This window comes from Amblyomma mixtum, chromosome 2 (assembly GCF_055824585.1).
Source record: "Amblyomma mixtum isolate Tamu chromosome 2, ASM5582458v1, whole genome shotgun sequence".
In the NCBI taxonomy this organism is placed as follows: domain Eukaryota; kingdom Metazoa; phylum Arthropoda; class Arachnida; order Ixodida; family Ixodidae; genus Amblyomma; species Amblyomma mixtum.
The window spans coordinates 206,302,784-206,325,935 of record NC_143013.1 but is presented as its reverse complement, the minus strand read 5'-3'; the positions used below and the strand labels follow the sequence as shown (position 1 = coordinate 206,325,935).

The following is a 23,152-nucleotide window of genomic DNA, read 5'->3' as shown; positions in this document are numbered from 1 at the left end:
GGAGGGCGCACCACGCTATATGGTGTAGTAATTTTTATTTTCACGTCCCTGTGGCGTTTACCTTTAAAGCTTATTGAGTGAAGAGTGGTTAGAATAGATTGAGCATAATTTGAATTGCTTTTGGTTTGCTTCAGTCTTTAGCAGATTAGCGACACCTAGCAGAAGTGATAAGCCGAAGTTCATCTTGCAAGTATTTCGCTAATGCGAACAATTTCTATCCTTCCTTAGCAAGATACTATCAGCATCAGTGCTGTCACCCACAAGCCAGGCTTTAAACGACTATAGGCACCTAATTTTATTCGGTGTTTTCTTCTTTCAAATGATGCGTTAGACATTAAAATATATGGATTACCGCGTCGGATTCGCCTATGAGAGCTAAATAATATATAATTGTATTTCTTCTCTCATGCTGTTTCGGTTTCGGTTCCATCAACCGAACGACGGCTGGACGTGTAATTGCTGTTTAGGTTCCGTGATGTACTAAAAAAACGATAATAATTGCGGATACGTAGTTTTAATTTACTACAACACTTAAGCCAGCCTCTTTCAACACCTGGACTGACAAAAAATGGCCTCTCAGCAATTATGCAGCAGAATCATCAACCCTAACGTAACCTAAACATCAACTGGACGTCACGTCCATCGTTCGGCAATTGAAACCGAAACCAAAACAGTGTCAAAAATAAAATCAATTATAAATTATTTAGTGTTCGCACACGCATACCATGGTGTGCTCAAAGCATGCCAATGTCTAACGCACCATTTGAGAGAAAAAAACACGCAAGGAAAAATTTTCGTGTCTGTAGTCCTTTACATACTTTGAAGAAAGCCGTAGCTATTTGAGCCTTACAAATGGATCGAAAAAAAAGCTAGGAGTTTTTGAAAAATTAGATACAGTGTGTTCCTTCACATTCAGTGCTTGTGCGATCAGTGGAAGTCAAAAGCAAATTTGTTGGTTATTTCCTTGAGCTTGCTTGTGGGCCACTAAAGCCTACAATTTTTGTGCGACTTTAGTGACAGGTTGAAACAAGCATATAGACGAAGTGAAATGTCACTTTATGCCATCGGAAACACAATTCCTCCTAGTTGTATCTGCTTAGTGTAAACATTGCACACGTGAAAATTAGAGAAGCGATGGCCTGCAGGCCAGACGCGTGGCGTCTCGGTCACTGAGAACGCGGAACTAGGCTGGTAGAGGGTCGCTTCACTGTGGCCACCGAGGTGTCGGCGCTGACGCTGGCCGCCGGGAAGCGGCTCCCGATGGCGGCGTTCCGGTCGGGACGTGGCGCGGGTGCGAATACGCGGTGGTGGTCCCGGTGGGCTCCATGGTCGTAGGGCGTGTACAGCGGCTGGCCGTTCTTCACCTTCCGTAGGTGGTGGCAGTAGAACTTGCACAGCACGATCAGCACCAGCGCCTGCACAGTGTCAGCATTGACCACACACTTACTCTATTTGGACGGTGACAGTCTATGTGGCAAATGTTCTGAACAGTTGGAGTTGTGAAGGGCTTGTACTGTAGCCAAAGGAAAGCGATATGTGTGTCGTCACTGTCCGGTGGGGAGAATAGCTATACCTATGGAAAAGTTAAATTCGTTCTGACATTAAGCACAGATATGTAGCGACGCAGTTGGTTCACTACTATACCTAGAAAAATAATAACCCAACTAAAGTATTACGTCCAAAACCTACTGTAGGAACCGGAGATCATAGCTATAGAGCTGGACATACTTGCGAATTGTTGTCATTTAAGCGGACCCTTTTATCTAAATGTAAAGCAAGTACAGAAGCAGCCATTTCTTTCCCTGCAAGTTAGCAGCGTTTCTGCATTTTTAAACCTGCTACGTCAGCTTTCAAGTAACGACACTTTAATTAGTAGTCAAAATTCTTCCGCAACTGATAAGCATTTCAACTTGGGTTTCTAGTCATTCCTTTCCGTGTTAGAAATATGCTACTTGAAAAATCTATCAGCATGCGGAGTCAACGCCGCACTCAAAGACGGACAGAGTGATAAATTCTTCGATCCGCACGGAATAAAAATGTATTTCCTATTTGAATTCAGGCGATGGATTGCGGCCTCGCAAATGGTGCATGTCGGGGCGCTGCGAATTAGTTCATATTTTTGTCTCTGCCTCAGAGCAGTAAACCGGCTGTTTGCATCCTGATAGATATGACATCAAGACCTGAAGCACACCAACGCAGCGCGCTCTCCGATGATATGAATCCTTGATGCTGAGAAAACGAGCTTGCAGACCATGTAATGTTACGCAACTTTCTAGAGGCCCTGTTACAAAGATAGCATTCTATCTTGAGTAGTCATAACAAATATGGTGGTGCCGCACCAGTAGCTCAAGATCGCGTGCTCACTACTGAAGACCAAATGAGGTCTAAGCAGCAGCCGAAAGCTCATATGTATCAGCCTTCAGGGAACTAGAGTAGCCAGAGAGGTGAACGAAGACGAGACGCTTCATGATCCCTTGCATGTGAAGAGCAAATAGTCCGCTGGTCAACGCGAACCATTAACAGGAGCCGACGCCTGGTCCCTACAAGTGTCGCGCGCCTGACTAACATTGACGACGGTAATGAGTATTTGTGAGGAGGCAGTCTCGCATAAATGTAATGGCAGCAGTAAGTGCCACAACAGAATTTTCTGCATTTTAAAAACCGTGCCATGCAAGTTCCTTGAGTAATACGGACGTTTGCTGCACTATTATGTTTAGGGAGAACTTCACGTAGGAAGTGACTACTGTACTCTAGAAATGGGGTTCTGGAAGCTTTTCGAAGAAAGCGATAAAAGCAGAGAAATGGTGAAAGACACAAAGTACGCAATTTTTGAATGAAGATAAGCAGCGCCTGCGCTTCGAATATGATGAAAGATGGGCTGCTACCTACAGTCCGGTACAATTCAAGAACGCAGCGGCTTTCCATGCAATGGCGTCGGGCGATTCTCACGACGCTGCTAGCGTGACAATGCTGGGGCGGCGCCACAATGGAAAAAGAGGTCTATCTCCGACCATAGAAGGAAGGCACTATCCCCTTTAATCTACCGTTCCTTGCTTTCTCACAGTAGCAGGGTCATGTGCACCGGCCGATGCCTTGGCTCGAAGGGGTTCTTCGACCGGGAAAAGCCGCTACGTCCTTGAGTTTTGTCTTGCTATAGTGGGGATGCGCTTCCGCGATTTGTACTTACCTGCGATGTAAAGCGCTTTTAGCAAAGAGTCATCTTCGCCTGATACCGTGTTGTGTGCTTCAATAATCACTTGTTAGAAGCCTTGCCCTGATATTGCGAGAAGTGTCGTCCTTTTAAAATGGCAATTTACAATGCGCACCGACACATACATTTTTAAACGGGGCAACCGCGGAGACTGCATACCACGCGTGCGTACACATTCGTGTACACTTGAAAGCACCGCTCGCATTTAAGGAATCGCTGTCTGCGTAACCGACAATTCTGAAGTTCGCTTCCGCTGATCAAAGCCATGGCTCGCAGTCTTGTTATGACAAGCGTTAATAGCTAGAACCTAAATAAAAGTCTAGGTAAATAAAACCTAAACAAAAGCCTTGTAAATATGTCTAGGTTCCTTAATAGTGAACAGGTGCTTTTTCTTCTTTCATAGTCACAACTTATCTGAATCGTGTTTCTTCGAATACCCACTGCGCAGTACCTAAACGCGAGAACAGCCAAGCCATAAAAGAGGATGCAATTGAGAGATGAAACAAGAAGCCGGCACCACATAGCCACGTTGTGGCACTGTTGTAAAGCCTATAGTACTATTTATAATACATTTTGTTAAGGTTTCCAAACACTTAGCACCATAGTGTGTTGGAACAGAACTGCCAGCAGCACCTTGTGCATCAAATCACCCCAAACGTCGAAAGGACCTTAGGAATAAAAAATTCGCTCCTGACATTCCGACGCTCGGCATTTTATAACTGTGATATCCCTCATCAACAAAACCACCAATGTTTCGCAGAGCCCCACAGCGTTCTTTCATGCAAAGTATTGAAGAAGCATGGCTGATTGATCCAGTTGGTGATAAGTGGAAAACCAGTGAAAACGACGCGTTCACAAGCAGGAGAAGTACACAGGACAACGATGGAAAGTTTTTACAATTGCAGCCCTGATTCCTTATCGTAAAACACAGTTCGCATTTGAGTGCCACGGAGTTCTGAGAGACGATTTGAAAGGACTGTAGGAACTTCGCGAAATATCTAGTGCGAAAGCCAAGTGGCCCCTAGCCAATTCTCACATTCCTACTTTGTAATAGTGTTAAGTTATGATATGTGGTTTAGGGGGTTTTTAACTTCCTAAAGCGACTTAGGCTATGAGGGTCGCCGCAGTGAAGGGCTCCGGAAATTTCGACCATGTAGGGTTTTTTACATGCACTGACATCGCGTAGTATACGGTCAGCAGCCGGTGCCATAACCACTAAGCCACCTCGGCGGCTAATATTAAATTATATTAATATGACTAATCCTATTGCTGTCATTGCTTATTACCCGTTTGTTACATCTTTTGCATTTAACCTGTGCGAAAGAGCAATAGTTCACAGTTCAGCAAAAACTACATGCTGGTACGCCATACAGAGTATCCATTGATGCAACAGTGGCCGCCATTTTGTGGATGGCTGTGAAAGGTCGCCGGTGAATCTGGAGCGATGATCATCTTCTGGTCCGCTGTGCATGTTAAAGCTACGCGCTGGACCACAAACTGACGCTCGTGACGCCACGTGAATGCCCCTTATACGGATGCAAATCGGCGCACCGTGATTCCTTTTTGGAACGTCTATTTCTTGCTGGAAAAGCCGTGACAATGGAGTCACCTTTCCTACACACAGCTGCTCCTGCGGCAGCGTTCATGAATAAAGGCCCCGTCATCTATTTAACCGCAACGACATGCAAATACGAGAAGCAAGTCCAGCTGTCTTCGACGTCACTTTTTATTAAGTGTCTGTGGAATATCATAAGATACTGTTATGAACATATTGATGGGAGAAGTGAAAGCTTCCGATTCGTAGCAATATCTTGCTTTTGAAGTTGGTCCTGCGCTTGCACCGAGTAGCTGATTGTCATAAAAAACCAGTGGTATGAGTTTTTCACGATAGGAGAAAACTACAAGCGTAGCGAGGAAGGATGTGCGAATATATTGATTTTTATGGCGAGTCTTAAGATAAATGAAAAAAAAAACGCAATCATGAACACCCTTGTGTTGGAAAAATCCGCTCGTTTAGTATTTCTGGATATCAGCAAAGTAATGGCGCACAACGCAAACGACCCACCGCGGAAACAGCGTAGTCTTACTCACGTCTCCAACTATGGCCAGCGCTCACTTTCTTCTAAATATGGGAATTGACAAAGGGATATCCTTGCTTTTCGGTTATTGTATCGTGCTGACAGAAGAGCTTCCACCTAATCCTTTATTCTCCTGATAACCAATTTCTGTGACAGTGCACACGTTTGTTTCCGAGAATCCCGTCAGTAATTTTTAAGCCCAGCGTTTAACACGATAGCGTTATTGTTGCCATTAAGTGGAGAAACAGCCGTATTTGGCGCTGCGTGCCGAGAAAATCGCGATTGATCAAGACGGTCATAAAATCACAACCAGACGACCTCGCGCGGGTAATTCAAATAAAAGCAGGCAACGATTGCACAGTACAACTGTGATGACGTTATTCCCAATTCCGCGTGGGCCTACAGGGTCGTGATGTCTTTCGACCCCCATTACGTAGCGCCTCTGAAGAAAAAACAGAACTTCACTGGAAAGAAAAACGTTCGAGCGCGAACCAGAACTGCTGCCGTTTGGGTGGTGAGCCAGCTGTGCTACCCCTCGACCGCTGACGAAGGTTCGTTCGACTTGGTTAAAGGGAGGTATTATCTTTCCTGCGGTAAATAAAAAATAGTAAAAATTGAATAGATACCCAGTCAAATGAAGAACTGTGTCCTTGTCAGCAACGCGATACGCAACGAGGACCCCAGACCGATGAACGGAGCCATCAAAGCTATCAAAGCTATCGCGCCATAGCCTTCCGATGGAGCTTATGTACCTTCCGAATTTCTGTTAGGATTTATACTGGCCCTTGCAGCATAATAACAGCAGTGGTACAGCAAACATGATAATCACCGAGAAGGTCACATTGCACGTCCGGGGTAGAGTGGCAACTTTTGCGAGTGTGAATGTGAGTTCTTCACAGCCTAGCTGTTTTTCAATGAACTACGGGATTATCAGAATTTACTTCGTCATAGCGCCAAGAGTAATCGTGTTTTTGTTGGGTCTATAGAACCTGAAATCGCTATATTAACTGCCGCTTGTAAATCTAGAAATTCTTCCAGGCGCTAAAATCCAAGAGTAAATACACGCACAAACAATCATATTAAGTGCTGCGACAAAGATGCGTCAGCAGTATTGGCCGTAGATATCACTTTTACATTAATCGCCTTCTTCGCTGATTTCTGCAATTTGACTTTTCCGTGGCTTTGTCCGTCCGCTGCTCAGTGGCATCTGGTAGGTGAAAGCTTCAGTAGGTGCGTGCATGCCTTCTGGTGGATGTTTGGGTGGCGGAGTGGGTGGGGGAGCTTTCGGTGGTTGGTGCAGGCTTGTAGGCGGGATATGCGTTTCTCACCGCTCTTTGTACCGCAGGGTGCAGGAGGGCAGGTATCTTCCCCGTCCGCCGGGTTTCCGGAAGACGCCCTAATCAGCTTCAATTCACTAGGGGCGCAGCGAATTGCCCGAGGCTCATGAGATGGCTGAGACCACGCAAAATGACGACAGCGAGACAGCATCAGAGCCTTACATTGATTAGTTCTTTTCATTATTTTAATTGTTAGTTATGGTGTGGCTCAGTGCGGCCCTGGGAGCACAAACCAGTCTTTTGTTGCAGTGATCAGGTTACCAAAAACATTAGCTTGAAAGTTGCGCGCATGTTCGCGTGTCTAAATTTCAGTTTGCAAGTGTCGTAATTTAGTTTTAGTTTTTGCGAGAATTGAAAAAAAAATTGCAAACCGAAAGTTAGTTATTCATTTAAAGGTGTGACTCAACGACTTCAGTAGGCCATATTCGTGTGAACACATGTTTTCATGTACTGTTTAAGACTATACATACTGTGATCATTATGATCATCAGTACTCAGGTGGGGAAAGCATGGCTTAGGAAATCAAGTTAGCAAGTTAGGAAAGCAAGTTAGAAAGCAAGTCTCGGACTTGTTGGCGAACTTGGAATAAACGAGGTTTGGTCCGGGAAAGCAAGCGGAACGAGCGGATTTCATATGCACGTGTTGTGTGTTTAGTGCTCGACTGGAGAAGATAAGACAACACTAGCTTCATTATTTGACAATTTAAAAAGGCAGCTTGAGTTTCAAATGGCAGAATATTAAAATATTATAAAACGGTTTGCCAAAGAAAAAAGGGCCGCCACCAACATCGAAGACGACAATGGCGGACATGGCAGACAAAGAATGTTTATTCCGTGGTTATTAAATTTGGCGATACACTTAGAGTGCACGAAAAAACGAGTTCTGAATCCACACCACCATTTTTTTTGTAAGGTAAATCGAAAGCAGGAAAAGATGAAGATTTTGACGGAAACTGTCTGGAGGAGAACGACGTGTTGAAATAGGCTAGATCAGTTATAGCTGAGTCACTTAGGAGCGAAAGTAGGGCAGTTACCCGGAATAAAGAAGCAGGAGAAGACAACATATCCGAATTGAGTTTAGATTTCAGCAAACTTGACCATAAATATGCGGAGGCGAATATTTCTGAATGCATTACAGCAGGGATATAGGGAATTCCAATAGAGCTAATTTTGGAACTTGGTCCAAATATTTGAAAAAAATGTTGCTAAAAGCATTGGAAGAAATCATATCAAGTAACGAAATTCCAGACAGCTAGCGACAGAGTAAGCCAAATTTGATTTATGAGGGTAAAGGAAGTAAGGCCTATACAAAATCCTGTGTTTCGATTACGATAACGCAAATTACCTATAGGCAGGAAATGCAGGCCGTAAGCTAAAAAAAATGCCCACATGAATCAAAATGAACAAGATACTGGGAAAACTTCAGAACGGGTTGAGAGGTGGTCGGCGCTTATATAATAGCCTCGAACGAAATGTGCCTTTGAGGGCAGGATTCACTCGAGCGACCTGGTACCCAGCAGTCATGCAACTAGGCCGAGGGTGCGGCTACCTTAAACAAATTGTGACTGTTATCTGCTTTGAACGAACTTTGAAGTCTGAGTGGGTATTTCCGATATGCCGTGAGATGGATGACGCGGGAGTTTAATGGTGATCAATATATTCTAGGAGGTCCGCTAGGTGGCGCCGCCCTGGTTAGCTGGCTGCCTACCGCGCTCTGCTTTAACCTGCCCCTGGCCTGGTCCAGGGCCTCGCCCGCCCCTGGATTTACACTCCATCGCTTCAGGAAGGCTCCCGAAGCACGTGGGAACCATCGGCATCACGGCCCGCTGCCGAACTGGCCCTCCAAGCGTCTCCAAAACTGTGAAGCGGCGCGGCGCCTCGCTAAACCTAACGCGCCGCGCCTCCACCGCCGCAATGCAGCGTCTGACCAAGCCCCTGCAGCCCAGACCCACCGATGCCGCCACCGCGGGGCCTGTTCCAACCACGTCGACAGCCGTCTCTCAAACGGGTACGTTCAACGCCGCCCACGCAACCGAGCACATTCCTGCCGCACTGCACGCCTTGAGCGACGCTGGGAGCACCGGATCAACGGCCGCGGCGCAGCCGGCAGCGTTCGTCGTCGGCGCAGCGTCCACACCAAACCAACTCCACGCTACAAGGGACGCCAAGAGCTTCGGGGCCATAGACGCGTCGCAGCCGGCTGCGTTCGTCGCCGCCGCTGGAGCCGCTGCACCTACTCCAGCCAAAGGTCCCACTGACACCAAGACCTCCAGCCCGGCACCCGCGTCGCACACTGAGACTCCGGCTGAGGACTCAGACATGGACCTTACGACGTCCCCGGCAGACGACACTCCTTCCCAGGAAATCGGCTGGACCACCATCGGTGCCAACCGTAAGCCTGCCACCGCAGCCCGACCCCGCGCCGAGCTCATCACAGTTGCCATCCAGCTTCCCCCTGGAACCCTCACCCCCAAGCTACCTCTCTACGACGTACTCGCCGCAGTCGCCTCCGCTGCACAACTTTCCTCCAAGACCAGTGCCGACATCACCCTTCAGGCCAAGCCAGCCCAAAGCCTTGTGTTTCTAAAGACTCATTCTCCTCTCACCGCCCACCTCCTACTCTCTGTCACGCATCTTCAGCTTCATGGTAAGCCTGTCACCATCAAAACTTACACCCCCCATCCTCCCATCTCATGCCTCGGCGTCATCCATAACGTCGGGGGCCACTTCACTCCTGATGACCTCATGCATGACCTGGAATCTTTCAAAACAGATATTCTCGCTGCTCGCATGATGGGATCCACTCAATCAGTGCTCATAACGTTCGCTGGCACCGTCATCCCCCACTTTGTTTATTTCAAACGCGTTGCCTTCCGGTGCCGTCCTCATAAACCTAAGCCACCCACCTGCACCCGTTGTCTCACTCTAGGCCATCGCGCCCACCAATGCCCCCAGCACAGCGTTCCGGCCAAGTGCCGTCGCTGTGCTGCTCCTCTACCCGCTGACCCTTCCGCTCATGTGTGTGCCCAGCCCTGGTGCGTTCATTGCCAGGTGAACACCCACCCCTCCCTCGACCCCACTTGCCCCTTCATCCTTGCTAAGCAACGCGAGTGTGCTAAAGCTGCATACCTCCAATGCCTAGCTTTGCGCCGGGCCACTCAACCCACCAACCCTCCCCCCTCCCCCGCCTCCTCCTCCTCCTCTAATCATGAATCTCCATCATCTCCGATCACGTCACCACCAGGCTCCTACGCCGCCATAGTTAAAGGATCCTCGGTGCCAGCGTCCCTCTCTTCCACTACACCACCCTCTCCATCCTTGACTGACGAGAACCGCTCCTTCGACCTCCGGCTCGCAATGCTGGAACGCCAGCAGCGAGAGCAGCAGCGCATTTCCCACGATCTACAACAGCAGATACATGCCTTGACTCAAACTCTCCAGACAACCACCTCCTCTCTTACCTCCCAGCTTAGCAAGCTAAATGAGCACCTTGCACGTTCACCACTCCTTCCTCCAGCGCCCAGGTCGCCCCTTTGGCTGACCTTGTAGAAACCACCACACAGGCACATCACACTCGCTTGGTTCAGCTGGAAACTTCGGTTCTCCAGATCCTTACCACCCTCCAAGCACAATCAAAGCAATTGGAATCCTTCGCATCTATGCTCCAATCCGTCCATGAGTCACTGCCCCCGGCAAAAAAGAAGGAACGCGTACCATCGCGTTCCTCTCCACTATCATAATGGCGTTTGGCGAGGACCTCGAGATTGTGCAGTGGAACTGCCGAAATCTTTGCCACAATAAGACCCCCCTCCACCAGTATCTACTCACCCGCCCCTCCCTACCTCATTTTCTCCTTCTCCAGGAGACCCGGACGGCCCGCAATGTCCCAGGCTACCGCGCCTACCATGCCACTACGGCCACACCACTTGCGTCTATTTATGTACGCAGTGACGTGCTCGTAGAGCAAATTGACATCCCCTCCACCCTCCTTAAATATTTAGTTGGCGTGGATTATTACCACCCTTCTTCCCGCATCTCACTCGTCCTTTTGTCTTTTTACAACCCCCCTGTCACTTCCTCTTTATTCTCTGCTCTGGGCAAATTCCTTCACTCTCTTTCTTCTACCTCCCATATCCTCTTTGGTGGTGACTTTAATGCCCCTCACACACTCTGGGGCTACCCACAAACCCTCAAACCCGGCCGCCTCCTCCATTGTCTGGCCCAGGAACGCCACCTCACCCTTCTTAATACTCCTGGCTCTCCTACTCGAGCGGGCACTGCCTCACAACGCCCTACGACACCCGACCTAACTTTCTCTCGGGGTTCACTTGCCTTTCACTGGCAGGTGACAGCCGAAACTCTTCTAAGTGACCACTTTCTCATCCATATCACCACCTCTCTCTCCCACATCCCTCGCTGTCATCCGATTATTCACACTGACTGGCATGCTTTTCGCACTAATCTCGCCTCCGACTCCTTTCAATCCTACGACGACTGGACGTCGCGCATCTCTGCAGCGCTCACGTCCAGTAGCCGTCGCGTTCGCTCTCGTTACCCAATCCAAGACCCAGATCCTCACCTTCTCCGTTTATGGCGTCGCCGTAAACGTCTTCAACGCTCCTTTCGCTCCCAACCACACAATGCCCAACTTTCCTCCCGGATCACTGCTTTGCGGGCCGAGATCGTCGCCCACTGCGCCTCACTCGAGCACTCTCGTTGGAGTGCTCTTTGTGACCGTCTTGACTCTGCATTGCACTCACGATCCACATGGTCTCTCTTCAAATCCCTCCTTGGCACTAAGCCTGCCCTTGCTCCCACTCTAGCTAAAGCCCTCACTCAAGGAACTCCCTCCGATGTTTTTGATCAGCTCGCCTCTCTCTATCTCCCGCCCCCTCTGGCACCCTCCTACCCGGTGTACTGCGGTGGACCTAACCCCGATCTGGACCAATCCTTCACTCTCCGGGAGCTCGAATCGGCTCTGGCTGCTAATGCTACACGCTCGGCTCCCGGTGAGGATGCCATTACATACACCACACTTCGCAACCTTCCTGACTGCGCCAAAGAATTCCTCCTTAAAACCTACAATGATGCATGGGACAGCGGCTGCCTGCCCAGCTCCTGGACCTCCTCCCTCATTTCTATGATTCCAAAGCCGGGCAAGCCTCCCTCTCTCTCTAACCTCCGCCCAATCTCCCTGACATCATGTGTTGGTAAGACCCTTGAGCGAATGGCCCTGACTCGCCTCTCTAATTTTCTCGAGACGAGGGAGTTCTTCCCTCATTCTCTCATCGGCTTCCGACGCCACGTCTGTGCACAGGACATGTTTCTGGTTCTCCAGCACACGTTTCTGTCACCTACCCCCACTCAAATTCACGCACTTGTGACCGTCGATGTTCGCAAGGCCTTCGACGGTGTTTGCCACGACCACATCCTTTCCCAACTCGCCTCCCTAGACTGTGGCTCCCGCATGTACTGTTATATCCGCTCATTCCTCTCTAAACGTGTCGCTCGCTTTCGAGTCGACCCCTATCTGTCCGACCCCCACAACCTCACCCGAGGCACTCCTCAAGGTGCTGTTCTCTCTCCTACCCTTTTCAATCTTGCTATGGCCCCTCTCGCCTCCCAGCTAGCTGAAATTCCCGACCTGCATCATATATTTTACGCCGATGACATCACTCTCTGGTGTTCATCTGGCTCTCCCGGTCACGTACAGGACACCCTGCAACGTGGCCTAGATCTCATCGACTCCTTTCTCACCACCGCTGGCCTCTCTCCTGCTCCTGAGAAATCCGAGCTTCTCCTTCTCAACCATTCCTCCTACCAGCGCTCACACAACCACTTCGTCTCTCTCCACCTTTCTGGCTCTCCCATTCCTGTCGTCACACAGTGCAAAGTTCTTGGCTTCCCTTTGCATGCGGCTAAGAATGTGCAATCCCTTCACCGCGCTGTCACCACCTGCCACTCTGTAACTCACCTCCTGCGGCGCGTGGTCACTCGACGCTCAGGTCTCCACGAGGCTCACGCGTGCCGAGTTGCCCACGCGCTGGCCCTCAACAAGGTCTTGTACTTTGCACCCTACGCTTCCTTCACTCAGACTCAACTTAACGCTCTCGAGACTGCCCTTGTGGGCCTCTACAAGGCAGCTCTCAACCTCCCTATCACTACCTCCACCACTAAGCTCTTTGCCACAGGCCTCTTCCATCCTCTTCGTTCTCTTCTCAGTCTCCAACGTGACTCGCAGCTTGCCCGGCTTTCCCTTACCCGTCAGGGTCAGTGGTTATTGACTCAAGCGGGTATCTCGCCCATTCCAATCTCCCCGTTTACCTCTCCTATTCCCACCCCCGCCCCCAATCTTCGTATCCTTCCCCTCCCGACCAACATGTCCCCCGTCCTGCACGCCGGACGTCGTCATGCGGCCGCACAGCACCATTCCCCTCTCTTTGATACCCAGGGTGTAGCTTACACGGATGCCTCCTTCGTGGCTCCTCGAGGTTCCTGCGGCTACGCCCTGTACCATCCACACCTCCCTGCTCCTGAAACCCACACCAGCGGGCCGTATCTACACCCTCCAGACGCATTGTCCCTCGAGGTCCTCGCCATTGCGCATGCCCTCCACTCATTTTCCCTCCTTCCCTCTCTCCAAGAGTACACAGTCTATTCGGACTCACAAGCCGCTATACACCACATACAGAAACGCACCCTGACCCCTTCTCTCCAACAGGAGGTCGAACGAGCGGTCTCCGCACTGCAGCCTTCCATCGTTTTCCTCCGCTGGGTCCCTGGGCATTCAGGGATTGACGGCAATGAGCTGGCCCATCAGCTCGCCCGCGACACACTTTTCCGGGCACCGTTGATCCCCTGGCCCAAGCCCTCGGAGGACGGTGGGAGACTCACCCTTCGCCGCACCATAAAAGAGGTCTACCTTGAGCTCCGCCTCGACAAACGCCTTTACCCTCCCCCTCATCCATCACTCACGGTGCCGGAGTCTCGCCTTCTTCGGCACATTCAGATGAATGCAGTTATCACCCCGTCCCGCCTCTTCCTCTATCGCTATCGATCGGACCCTTCCTGTCCCAACTGCCCCTGTATCTATGCGGACCTGGCCCATTGCCTATTCTATTGCCCGGCTGCTCAGCAGTCGGGTTCCTTCCCCCCACCCTCTCTATCCATCACCACCTGGCTCGACTGGCTTGGCGCTGAAGGGGAAGAAGAACAGCGGCTTCTGGTCGCCCAGGCGGTCGAAATGCTCGGCCTGTAAATTATGGTCGATTAAAAGTCTTTTACTACTACTACTATTCTAGCAGACTAGCTCTACTGATTTCGACTTTTCATGCCATAATGACCATGAAGGGAGAGTTTACAACAGCAGTTATGACAGCCCCGCGGCGCTACTCCTCAAGAGAACATTAGTTTTTTTTTTCCTGGATGACATAAAATTGCATATTCATTTCGCTCATTTGCGAATAATCGCAGTTAGGATGCTATACAATTAAAAACGAACATCAAACGCCCAAATGTCGCTGCCATATGCGTTGTGATTTACCGTTTGCGGTAATGACTGTGGTAGTTCACCCCTCCAGCAGCACTGCAGCTTACTACACTCCGCTGTTTTGTCGTCGTGCTGTTTTTTCCCTGCGCTGTTGTGTCGCAGTGCTGTTTTTGTTGTACTGTTTTTCGCTTCAGCGCTTTTCCGGCGTGCTGTTTTGTCAGCGCGTCTTTTTTTCTCTGTGCTGTTTTGTCGTTGCGCTGTTTTTGGTGTGCTATTTGGACGCACGCGTTTTTGTCGTCTACTGTTCTTTCATGGTGCCATTTCGGTAACGCGACTTTTGGCGGCACGTAAACACATCAGTTTTTCCATGCAATACACTATGATTGCGACGGTCATGCTACTTTCCTATTAGAAAGCTTTTTCAGCGCTAATAGCGCAATCCCGCAACCAAATCGTGCATTCTGCTGCTGCTCTTCAGTGGCGACCCACACAGATACTTAAGAAAGTTTGGCGCTAAGCTTTGAATGCATGAACGTCATCCCTTGGTAAACAAGTGCGCAACACTTCACTGATAATAATGCCGCTGTGCCCTATTTTATTGCTTTGCATGCGGAAGTTTGGCCATTTGAAGAGATTGTGAGGCAGCGGCAGGCGTCAGCAAGGTTAAATTCAAATGCCTTCGAAAAACCTTTCCCTCGACGAGGAATTTTGAATATGCATTTACAGGGAAAGATGCATATTACTCACCTTGAAAACGGCGTATATAAAATAGAAAACGACATAGGAAAAGATGGACGTGTCCTGTGAAATGAAAAAAAATACAAAACATAGCGCACTACGGGCGGATTGAACTGGACCGCACATTGTTCACCACACCTGACTCTTTAAAACACAACGACATCGTCGCAAAAACTCACTGCAAAGTATCAAGTAGCCTTACCCGGAGTTTGTCATGTTTTCTCAAAACGTTGTCGTCTTTGAGGTTGTAGCTGGGCTGTAACACAATAAATAACAATTTATAATCTTCCGCTAGAACATCCAGAAATAAAACGATGAATGTATATTTGTTGCCCTTTTTGGGCATACTCCTTGTATTTATGTTGTTAGGTTTTTCTTGCCAATCATTTCATAGAATGAGAAATAGCCACTAAATCATGCTGCAGCTATTCATTGTTGCCATTAGTTTTGCCCTAGAGTATGCGCACTTGGTAATAAGCTGATGACTTTCAGACTTGAGCTCACGTGCATGCGTTGAGACTCAGACGATATTATCGCATACTTTTACTTTTCAGATTTCAACACTCAGGCGCGTTGATGTTGGCATAAAATTGACCTTCCTTCCATGCTTTCGTTTAGGAACATGCGCGGCACGAAATAGTTGAGTCTAGCAGCTAGAACGGTATTCTCCCAACAAGAGATTCATAGCTTATGCGCTGGCAGCCATCATCGGGCTATCAGCGTGGTCACTGCGTCATTTCCTTTGGTGATCGACTGAGGAAGAAAAGTGGTACGCACGATGTCGCCCCACTTGAGCACACAGGCGAGGGTCACACTGCCGCAAAAGCACAGGACGGCGGCCACTACTGCCCAAGCGATGAAGAGCCGGAGTGACTCCAGAGGCTCCTGTACATGCAGGCAGAGGCACAAAGAAGACAGTTGAGAAGCTCGGAACAAGCGGCTAAGCACAGCCTATCAAGACGACCGCTGTATAACTCTTCACGGCATTGACCACTCCTACGTGTCATTTACTCAAGCCATTTAACATTATTAAGTTACCATTCAAGTCATTTGCTTCCTTTGTATGTGAAGTCACGTGCAGGAGCGCAAACGCACATTCAATTATTCACTTTTCGATTAACTAGGTACGGCGCGAAGCTAAAGGCTGGGGTTCATTTCGGTGTTAGCGTGTAGTCGTTCAAGCCGTTCGGCATTAATTTCATACTTTTAAACTGAATGCCTAAAATATAAGCCGCGGTATTAAACAAACACTAAAGAATACCCGACCTTAATGCAAGCTACTGCACAAGTGGCGTCATATATGATTGCGGCACACCTTTTAAGAAGTGGCATGCTCCGCCAGGCTAGCGATTCGTGGAGCAAGGACTGCCATTAAATCTACAGACATGACTCGTGAACTGCAGCCAATGGAAATTGAAAATCCAGGGTTTGAATGCAACTTACATCCACAAACTTAGTAACGCAGTGGCACGTAGGATTTTCTGCGAGCTCTTCTTTCGCTATTCGAAACTATGAGAGAAAGAGACGTGAGATGGTCATTAGTAACCCGCATTAAAGTACCGTTTTCGAATCAAGACTACAAAACAGTCCGGTGTACAGGCGCCTATAGTAGTGCCTTATGTACTGTTTAACGGAGCACCGCGGCGCGATCGACAAGCTGGGAAATAATTGAAGAGACGACACTTTTCATCTGTCGGAGGCGCGCCATACGTTTGCTATCGCCTTACCTGTGGCCTGATAGAAGGGCTGCTGTTTCAAACATTCTTTTATGAGGCGCTTTAGTTGCATTTTGTTTCTTCAAACTACTCCATTGGGTCCTCACTACGGCGGAATTATTGGGGGAAGGGTACACTGTGATTGGTGACAAAAAGTCTTGAGACACAGTAAGGACAAATCCACCCGGTTTTATTTCTCTGTAAAAGTCACTTCTATGGCCCTTTCGTCCAAAGATAATATCAGGCCAGCAGCAATCGACGTATTTATTGATGAGCTAATTGCGTGAAAAATCTTACCTTCACTCAATTTAAGCTAATAAAGTGATAATTTGGGCGTGTTGGTAACATGACACACATATGTATGCGGTCTTTCTCGTCCTTCTGCGGTGTTGCGTTATTTGGATGCGAATTCCTGACATCTACAACTGGAAGGACTCCGTCAATCGCGTTTTGGAGTGAGGCGCGGTGCAGCGAAGGCCCTGGCATCCATGAGAAAAAATATGCCGACGCACAGCAGTTTACTTGCGAAACGAAGAGGTGATGTCACACTCGCGTCTCATTTTTCACCCGTTCCCAGTTGATAAAAATTTAGCTTTTCCTAGAAAGCAGCGTATTTGCCTCTAGAAAGCGGTAATTTTTTGAAACAGGTCAACTTTAATTCGTCCCCCATGTCTCCTTATTATTGTGTTCTCTAGAAAAAATATTGTACACAGAACAAATCAGATTAAACATTACAATAGAAAGCGCAGGTAATAATATTATATTCGAAGAGCAAGGAAGGAAATAACAAAACAATGTATGGATCAGAAAAGGCCACTCAAAGGTATAAAAACCCAGAGAGTCGCCGAAAGAGTACGTCTCAACACGCCGTGTGTGGTTCGCCTGTCCCGCTTTCTGTTTTGCTCACCAAGCCTTGCGCTTCTGTTGACAATTATTTCTTAGCGCAGATTTATACCAAGATCGGCTCATTCTATGCCTGCGATACGCTGCAAGACGTGCGTTCTCTTCCAGTGCGCGCCGAAATTTGGAATTCTGAGAGTACTCGCGCAATCACTTCAACTCCTGATGCAATTGTACACTGGCGTGTATTGTTGTGTAAAAAGGACTGGTGATGTGGGCTGCATAAGACACCGGAGGTTTAACTTGCTCAGTGAATGCATAAAATAATTTCTGGTGAATCTATCAGGCTCCAATCAAACTATTTCTTCAAAAATTCATATTACCGTCACTAAATAAAGTCAGACAAACAAAACAATCAACCTTTCGGATTTCATGCAGAAACCTTGTCTAAAATAGACCAGTCTGGGCAAAGGCTGCTTAGAAAGCCTGAGAAGGTGTCACAGTGATCTAGCGTGGTGTGAAAAATACATATAGCAGCCTCAATCACAAAAGTAAAATAAAGCAGAACTGACGTTTCGGGTTCCATACGGAACCTTTACTTCACGGAAAGCAAATATGGCCAAAGTCGGCAAATATAGCCTTATTGTGACCATATCTTGCTTGTCCTTTTAATCTTAATGGCCGGAGTGCGTCAGCTCAAGCAGCCGCTCGTATTTTCCGCCAAATATACATGTCCAAGCCAACTGAACGACAGAATATTTATTTAAACGAATTCCACTCACAACCTGTACTTCCGCGGTTTTATAAGAGCTCTAAAAATGACCTGAACAGGCTGCGTTCAGACTACAGAGAATGAGTGGACCCAGGTTGATGACGCGGCTCCTGTTAAAATACAGGGGTAGTAAGTCTGAGGGCTCAGACTGATGATGTGTAAAATGTTCTTTGCTTTTCTTTTAAGTTATTTAATGCGAGGCAGCAGCTATAAAACATTGTTCAGGACAAGCTGGGTGCAGCAATGTCACCAAATTAAGCACGTTGAATAAAATGTTTGGTGCGGAAATGCTTCATGAGATGCTAATGGTACATGCAATTTAACGCCCCGCTCCTGCATCTGGGGCATGACGGATGCAGTATTAGAATGCTCCGGGTGAATTTCGACCGCCTGCGGCTCTGAAGCGAGCGCTGCTTTAATATTTGTAGCGCGTTTCCCGAGATGCTTCATACATAGGTAAAAATATCTTCACTACGATACACATACGAAAACGAGAATATGTGACCAGTTTTACGCACTAACAAAGGTGTGTTTGCTGAAATGCGCCTCTGTATCGAACACGAGCGCTTTTGTTGAACTGTAATGAACAACGCACACTTTGCTAAAATGCTGAGGCGAGCTGTTCTCTTTACTTTTGCTCTGGTACGCAAAGAATAGGAAAAACAGGCCAATCTTGCAAGAGCACTTAATATTTCTTGCATTCAGGTGGAGAACTACAAGAGTGCGGGACAACCTAGACGTACGCGCGACCGTCGCTGACCAGAGTAGAATTGCAATCAGAACTGCAGTCCCGAGCTCAGTCAGAGTTTAAAATCATACCCTTCACTACTTGATACAGATGGCAAGCTTCCGTCATGAGAAACTCCTAGCTCCAGCTCCTTTTCCTATCTTTCACTCTTTCAGACCCAGTTCTTTACACATGTGAGTGAAAGGAGTGAAACGAACAGAGCGACGGAAAGCAGACTGCAGTGTGTGGGGACGCACTTGTCCCCTGAGGTTCGCTTTCCCGCAATGCACCCTCAACTTGCCCCGCCGCGGTGGCTCAGTGGTTACGGCGCTCGGCTGCTGACCCGAAAGACGCGGGTTCGATCCCGGCCGCGGCGGCTGAATTTCTTGAAGGCGAAATTCTAGAGGCCCGTGTGCTGTGCGATGTCAGTGCATGTTAAAGAACCCCAGGTGGTCGAAATTTCCGGAGCCCTTCACTACGGCGTCCCTCATAGCCTCAGTCGCTTTGGGACGTTAAACCCCAATAAACCAAACCAAACCAGCACCCTCAACTCGTTCCCCCTGGTTAGCTTCCCCGCAATGCACCCCCCTTAATTGTGTTACTTCAACTAACAGGGGAGGGCGCTGGCATCGCAGCGACACGAGCGCCGCGGATGGCGAGTTTGCTGCGCGTGCGCGTAGAGAGACGGTCCTCTTCTGCTCGGCCCCGGGAAAGCGCATGGACGTTCTCGCGCAAGGCTCCGCTCTTCGCCGGCGAGCGGCCTCGTGGTCGGAACATGCTCCCGCCAGCACGTCCCGTCCGGCCTCGGAGTTTTTCTCTTGCCCTAAGTGGGCGAACATTCGCTCGTAACCGTACTGGTGAGTCGGACGTCCTCGATTCCTCAGTGTATTTTGTTACTAGCTGGCGTTATTGTTGTTGTAGCAATAAATGCCTTGTTTGTGTCAGCCAGTGTGTCGTTCCTTTGTTCCCGCAGTGCAAGGCCCGACGTGGTCGGCTTGCGCTCGGTAGCGTACGCGACCACGGGGAGGGGTCGCGCGGCTTGAACTGTGTCAGCTGCGGTTAATCGGAGGAGAACGTATTTATAGAAGGGTATATGCTTGGGCTTGTTGGTTCATAACTGCAAGGTGAAAAACGTAGCGCAAAGAGCGCCGTGTGTTGTCCGTCTTTCTGTGTCCTCGTCTCTTTGCGCTACGTTTTTCACCTTGCAACGTATTTATCTCCCTATTTTAAACCACGCTAGTTATGATGTTTACGAAAAACCCTGGGCAAGCTCACTTGTCGATTGGCCTTAAGGCCCAGATCTGTAGCGCTTCCTTGTAAATCTCAATAAGCTGTAATTTCGCCAATGCAGACCAACATAGCAGGCTCCAGCGAAAGCCACGAACCTTTTGCATGCCGCTGAAAAGTATGACCCCTGTACAGCTGTTTAGGAAGCATTCCGTACCGAAGTAAACGTCGAAGTACAGCATGTATTCTGAAAGAAAGGGGGAAAGAAGTTTCAGTGAATCATCAGTAAATTTTTTTCAGATTACTCCTTACGTCATGAGTGATAAGTAAGTAATGGATTTAAAGTGCAAATTAGGAACCTCCAGCCGCATAAAAAGCCTGACGGTTCTTACTCTCCTTTTTTTCCCCGCATGGAAAGTAGGACATTGATGAAAACAACCGCTCACCTCGAATACCGCCGTACTTGTTCCTGTAGCCCAAGATGATATAATAGCAACAGAGTAACGCCTGCGTGAGCTGGGAAAAAAAGATTGAGAAAAAGAATTACGCGTCTAATTTGAAAAGTGTCCGATCATGTTTCGATCTCCAAACGAGAACGCATAGCAAGCAAAGTCTGCGCTGCTTTGTCTTATATAATCGCCTGAAATGAGAGGTAAGTAGCGCTCATCGCCGGCTACCCTGGACGAAAACCATAACATTGCACGTCTTCTTCGTACTCTTTCTTATAGTAAATCTTGGTGCTTGGGGATGTTTTTTGCACGAAAAACATAAATCGAAACCGCGCGGCTGTATGCGATTTCTACACGATACGATAAAAGACGACAAGCATGCTTAGCTTAGTCGCGGTGGTACTTCATAGCGTCATTTTCCATTTGCGAGAAAGAGCGCAACATATACGCAGTAATTTTTCTTACCCTCTAGAAATTTTTATTTAAAAATAGAATCGAACATACGTCGGTGCGGTCTGTGCATGTGGACTGTACACCAGGATGGCCATTATGTACATGATAGATATGTTAGCAATTGCTTAATCACCTCGAAGGAGCTAATTATCTTTTAAGTTTCAGTTTTAGAACACAAGCTTAAGGCTGCCGGCTCTGCAAGCGAACCCGACGTTTTAATTTACTGAATCGGCATTGTTTTTTGAGCGTCAAAAATACGTCTTTAAAAGGTTTTTAAGGTGATTTCCTCGTGTTGAAATTATATCAAATAGCCTCACGACACGAGCGGCTGTCGTCGAAATCAGGTTAACTTCTCACATACCTGCGCCTGTATTTGCTGTGTTAAAAATGCCACCGGTGTTATTTTATAAATGCGCGACGCGCAAAGGCCAACTGAACCAGCGTTGAAAACCGCCTCTCTGTCCCTAGATGTTTCTAACGGTACAAACGTTCAGAAATTTAAAATCTATAGCCTCGCCTCTCATGTTGACGGTCTTCCATTTCGCAATACAATCTTGCGCCTTAAAATAAACACTAGAAAGTCTAGAGTTAATTTACTTGTTTATACCTCTAATAAATGAACTTTATTCGTGCCTAATTATGACTTGCTGAATAATCTAGATGGTCAGACTGCACCGACATCTCTCTCACTGTTTTTAAAATAAAATGAATGTAAGCAATTGCTGGAATTATCAACATCTGGCGTCTCACAAATTGACATGTGATACTTGGTAAGCATGGAAATACGTAATATCGCACAAACGGTAATGAAATCAGTTATCGCTAACCATATATGATATAGGTCCTCTCTGTTTGCGAATATTTTTATACAGACCGCAACGATGACATAGAATTACTTTCAACTTCCAACACCGGCACTTATGTTGCAAGAGTACGGTGACAGGCATCTGTCGATCAAAAAGCTGCGTTAATATGTGCGCATTCGACTACCATATCATTGGCAGGATTTTGCTTACGAGTGTTTTACTGTGTGACGAAACGGTCATGGCGATTAGCGAATAGCGCGCCTTTTCCAGGCATGGAACTCATTCCGTTATTGCGTTTGTCGAAGAAATCTATGCAACTGAATATAGTTCTCGAGATTTGTTCAGAAAGTTCTGGGCTACCGTGATCTGTAGTCCTCAAGATGGTCACATCATTAATTAACAAACAGTATTGCGAAGAAGGATTTCCTATGCACCGCGTGTCATTAACGGTGTAATCCCTAACGCGAGCGCAAGATTCTAGCCATGCTTTTATCCGTGCACTCTGCGCATTGGTCTGCAAAGGAACGTGGGACTACCCTCGCACGCAGAACGGAATTCTGCTCTCATGTCGGGAGCACTACAGGAGTACTTGATACGAGACCCGCACACATTCTTTCCATGCCGCTGTTATACTTCATTTGCTTACGAGCCGCATGGGTCCTAAACCACCAAACGTATTTCAAATTAGCGTACCTTTTATTAAATGTTCGACGCATTTTGGAGAGCTTATCTATATCCTTCTCTGGTAAGAAAAGAAACATCACACCGCAGAGAGCGCCAAAGAGTAGCCTAGGAAACATCTCGTTCGCCAAATCCGAATCACCGAAACCATGATAATATCGCGTTGCTGCCCTGACCGTTAGTTTACTTACAGAATAAACCACGGCGATCTTCTTGAGGTCCTTGTCGCTGACCATGTTCTGCCAGGAAAGGGCTTCTTCTTCTTCTTCTTTACCATATGAAAATGGCACATACCCACGCGGGGGGATTGGCCAAAGTACGGTGGTGAATGCCAAGGAGGTATCAGTGCGGCAAAAAAACGCTAAGTAAAATAGTAGATGTTTGAAATCAGAAAATATGTATGAATTGTTAGAAATACTAAATAATAAGCAAATTAGATACATCAGGAAACAAAATAAAATACGCTTTTGGACATTCAGTGGAATTTTATATGGATTTAGCAGGGTAAGCGGCCAGTTGCAATGATGTAATCATGAAGGTAGCCGCAAATAGTGCTTAACGAGAATCCCGTGGTGCTCGCACTAAACGAGAGCAGAACTGGTAAAGACAAAGGGAGTCCTAACCTCGAAA

The 23,152-nt window shown here is 47.8% G+C and overlaps 1 protein-coding gene across 1 annotated transcript; it reads right to left on the bottom strand.

The window, feature by feature from the left end:
• Positions 1–1,166: 1,166 nt before the first annotated feature.
• Positions 1,167–22,770, bottom strand: LOC149362346 (uncharacterized). The gene is made up of 8 exons (XM_089569701.1): positions 22,714–22,770; positions 20,580–20,649; positions 20,292–20,380; positions 16,296–16,361; positions 15,630–15,737; positions 15,055–15,108; positions 14,862–14,915; positions 1,167–1,415 (listed from the first exon to the last, which is right to left on the bottom strand). Exons 1-8 carry the CDS (start codon positions 22,756–22,758, stop codon positions 1,167–1,169), a joined length of 735 nt encoding a protein of 244 aa, XP_089425827.1. The 5' UTR covers positions 22,759–22,770.
• Positions 22,771–23,152: the final 382 nt, after the last annotated feature.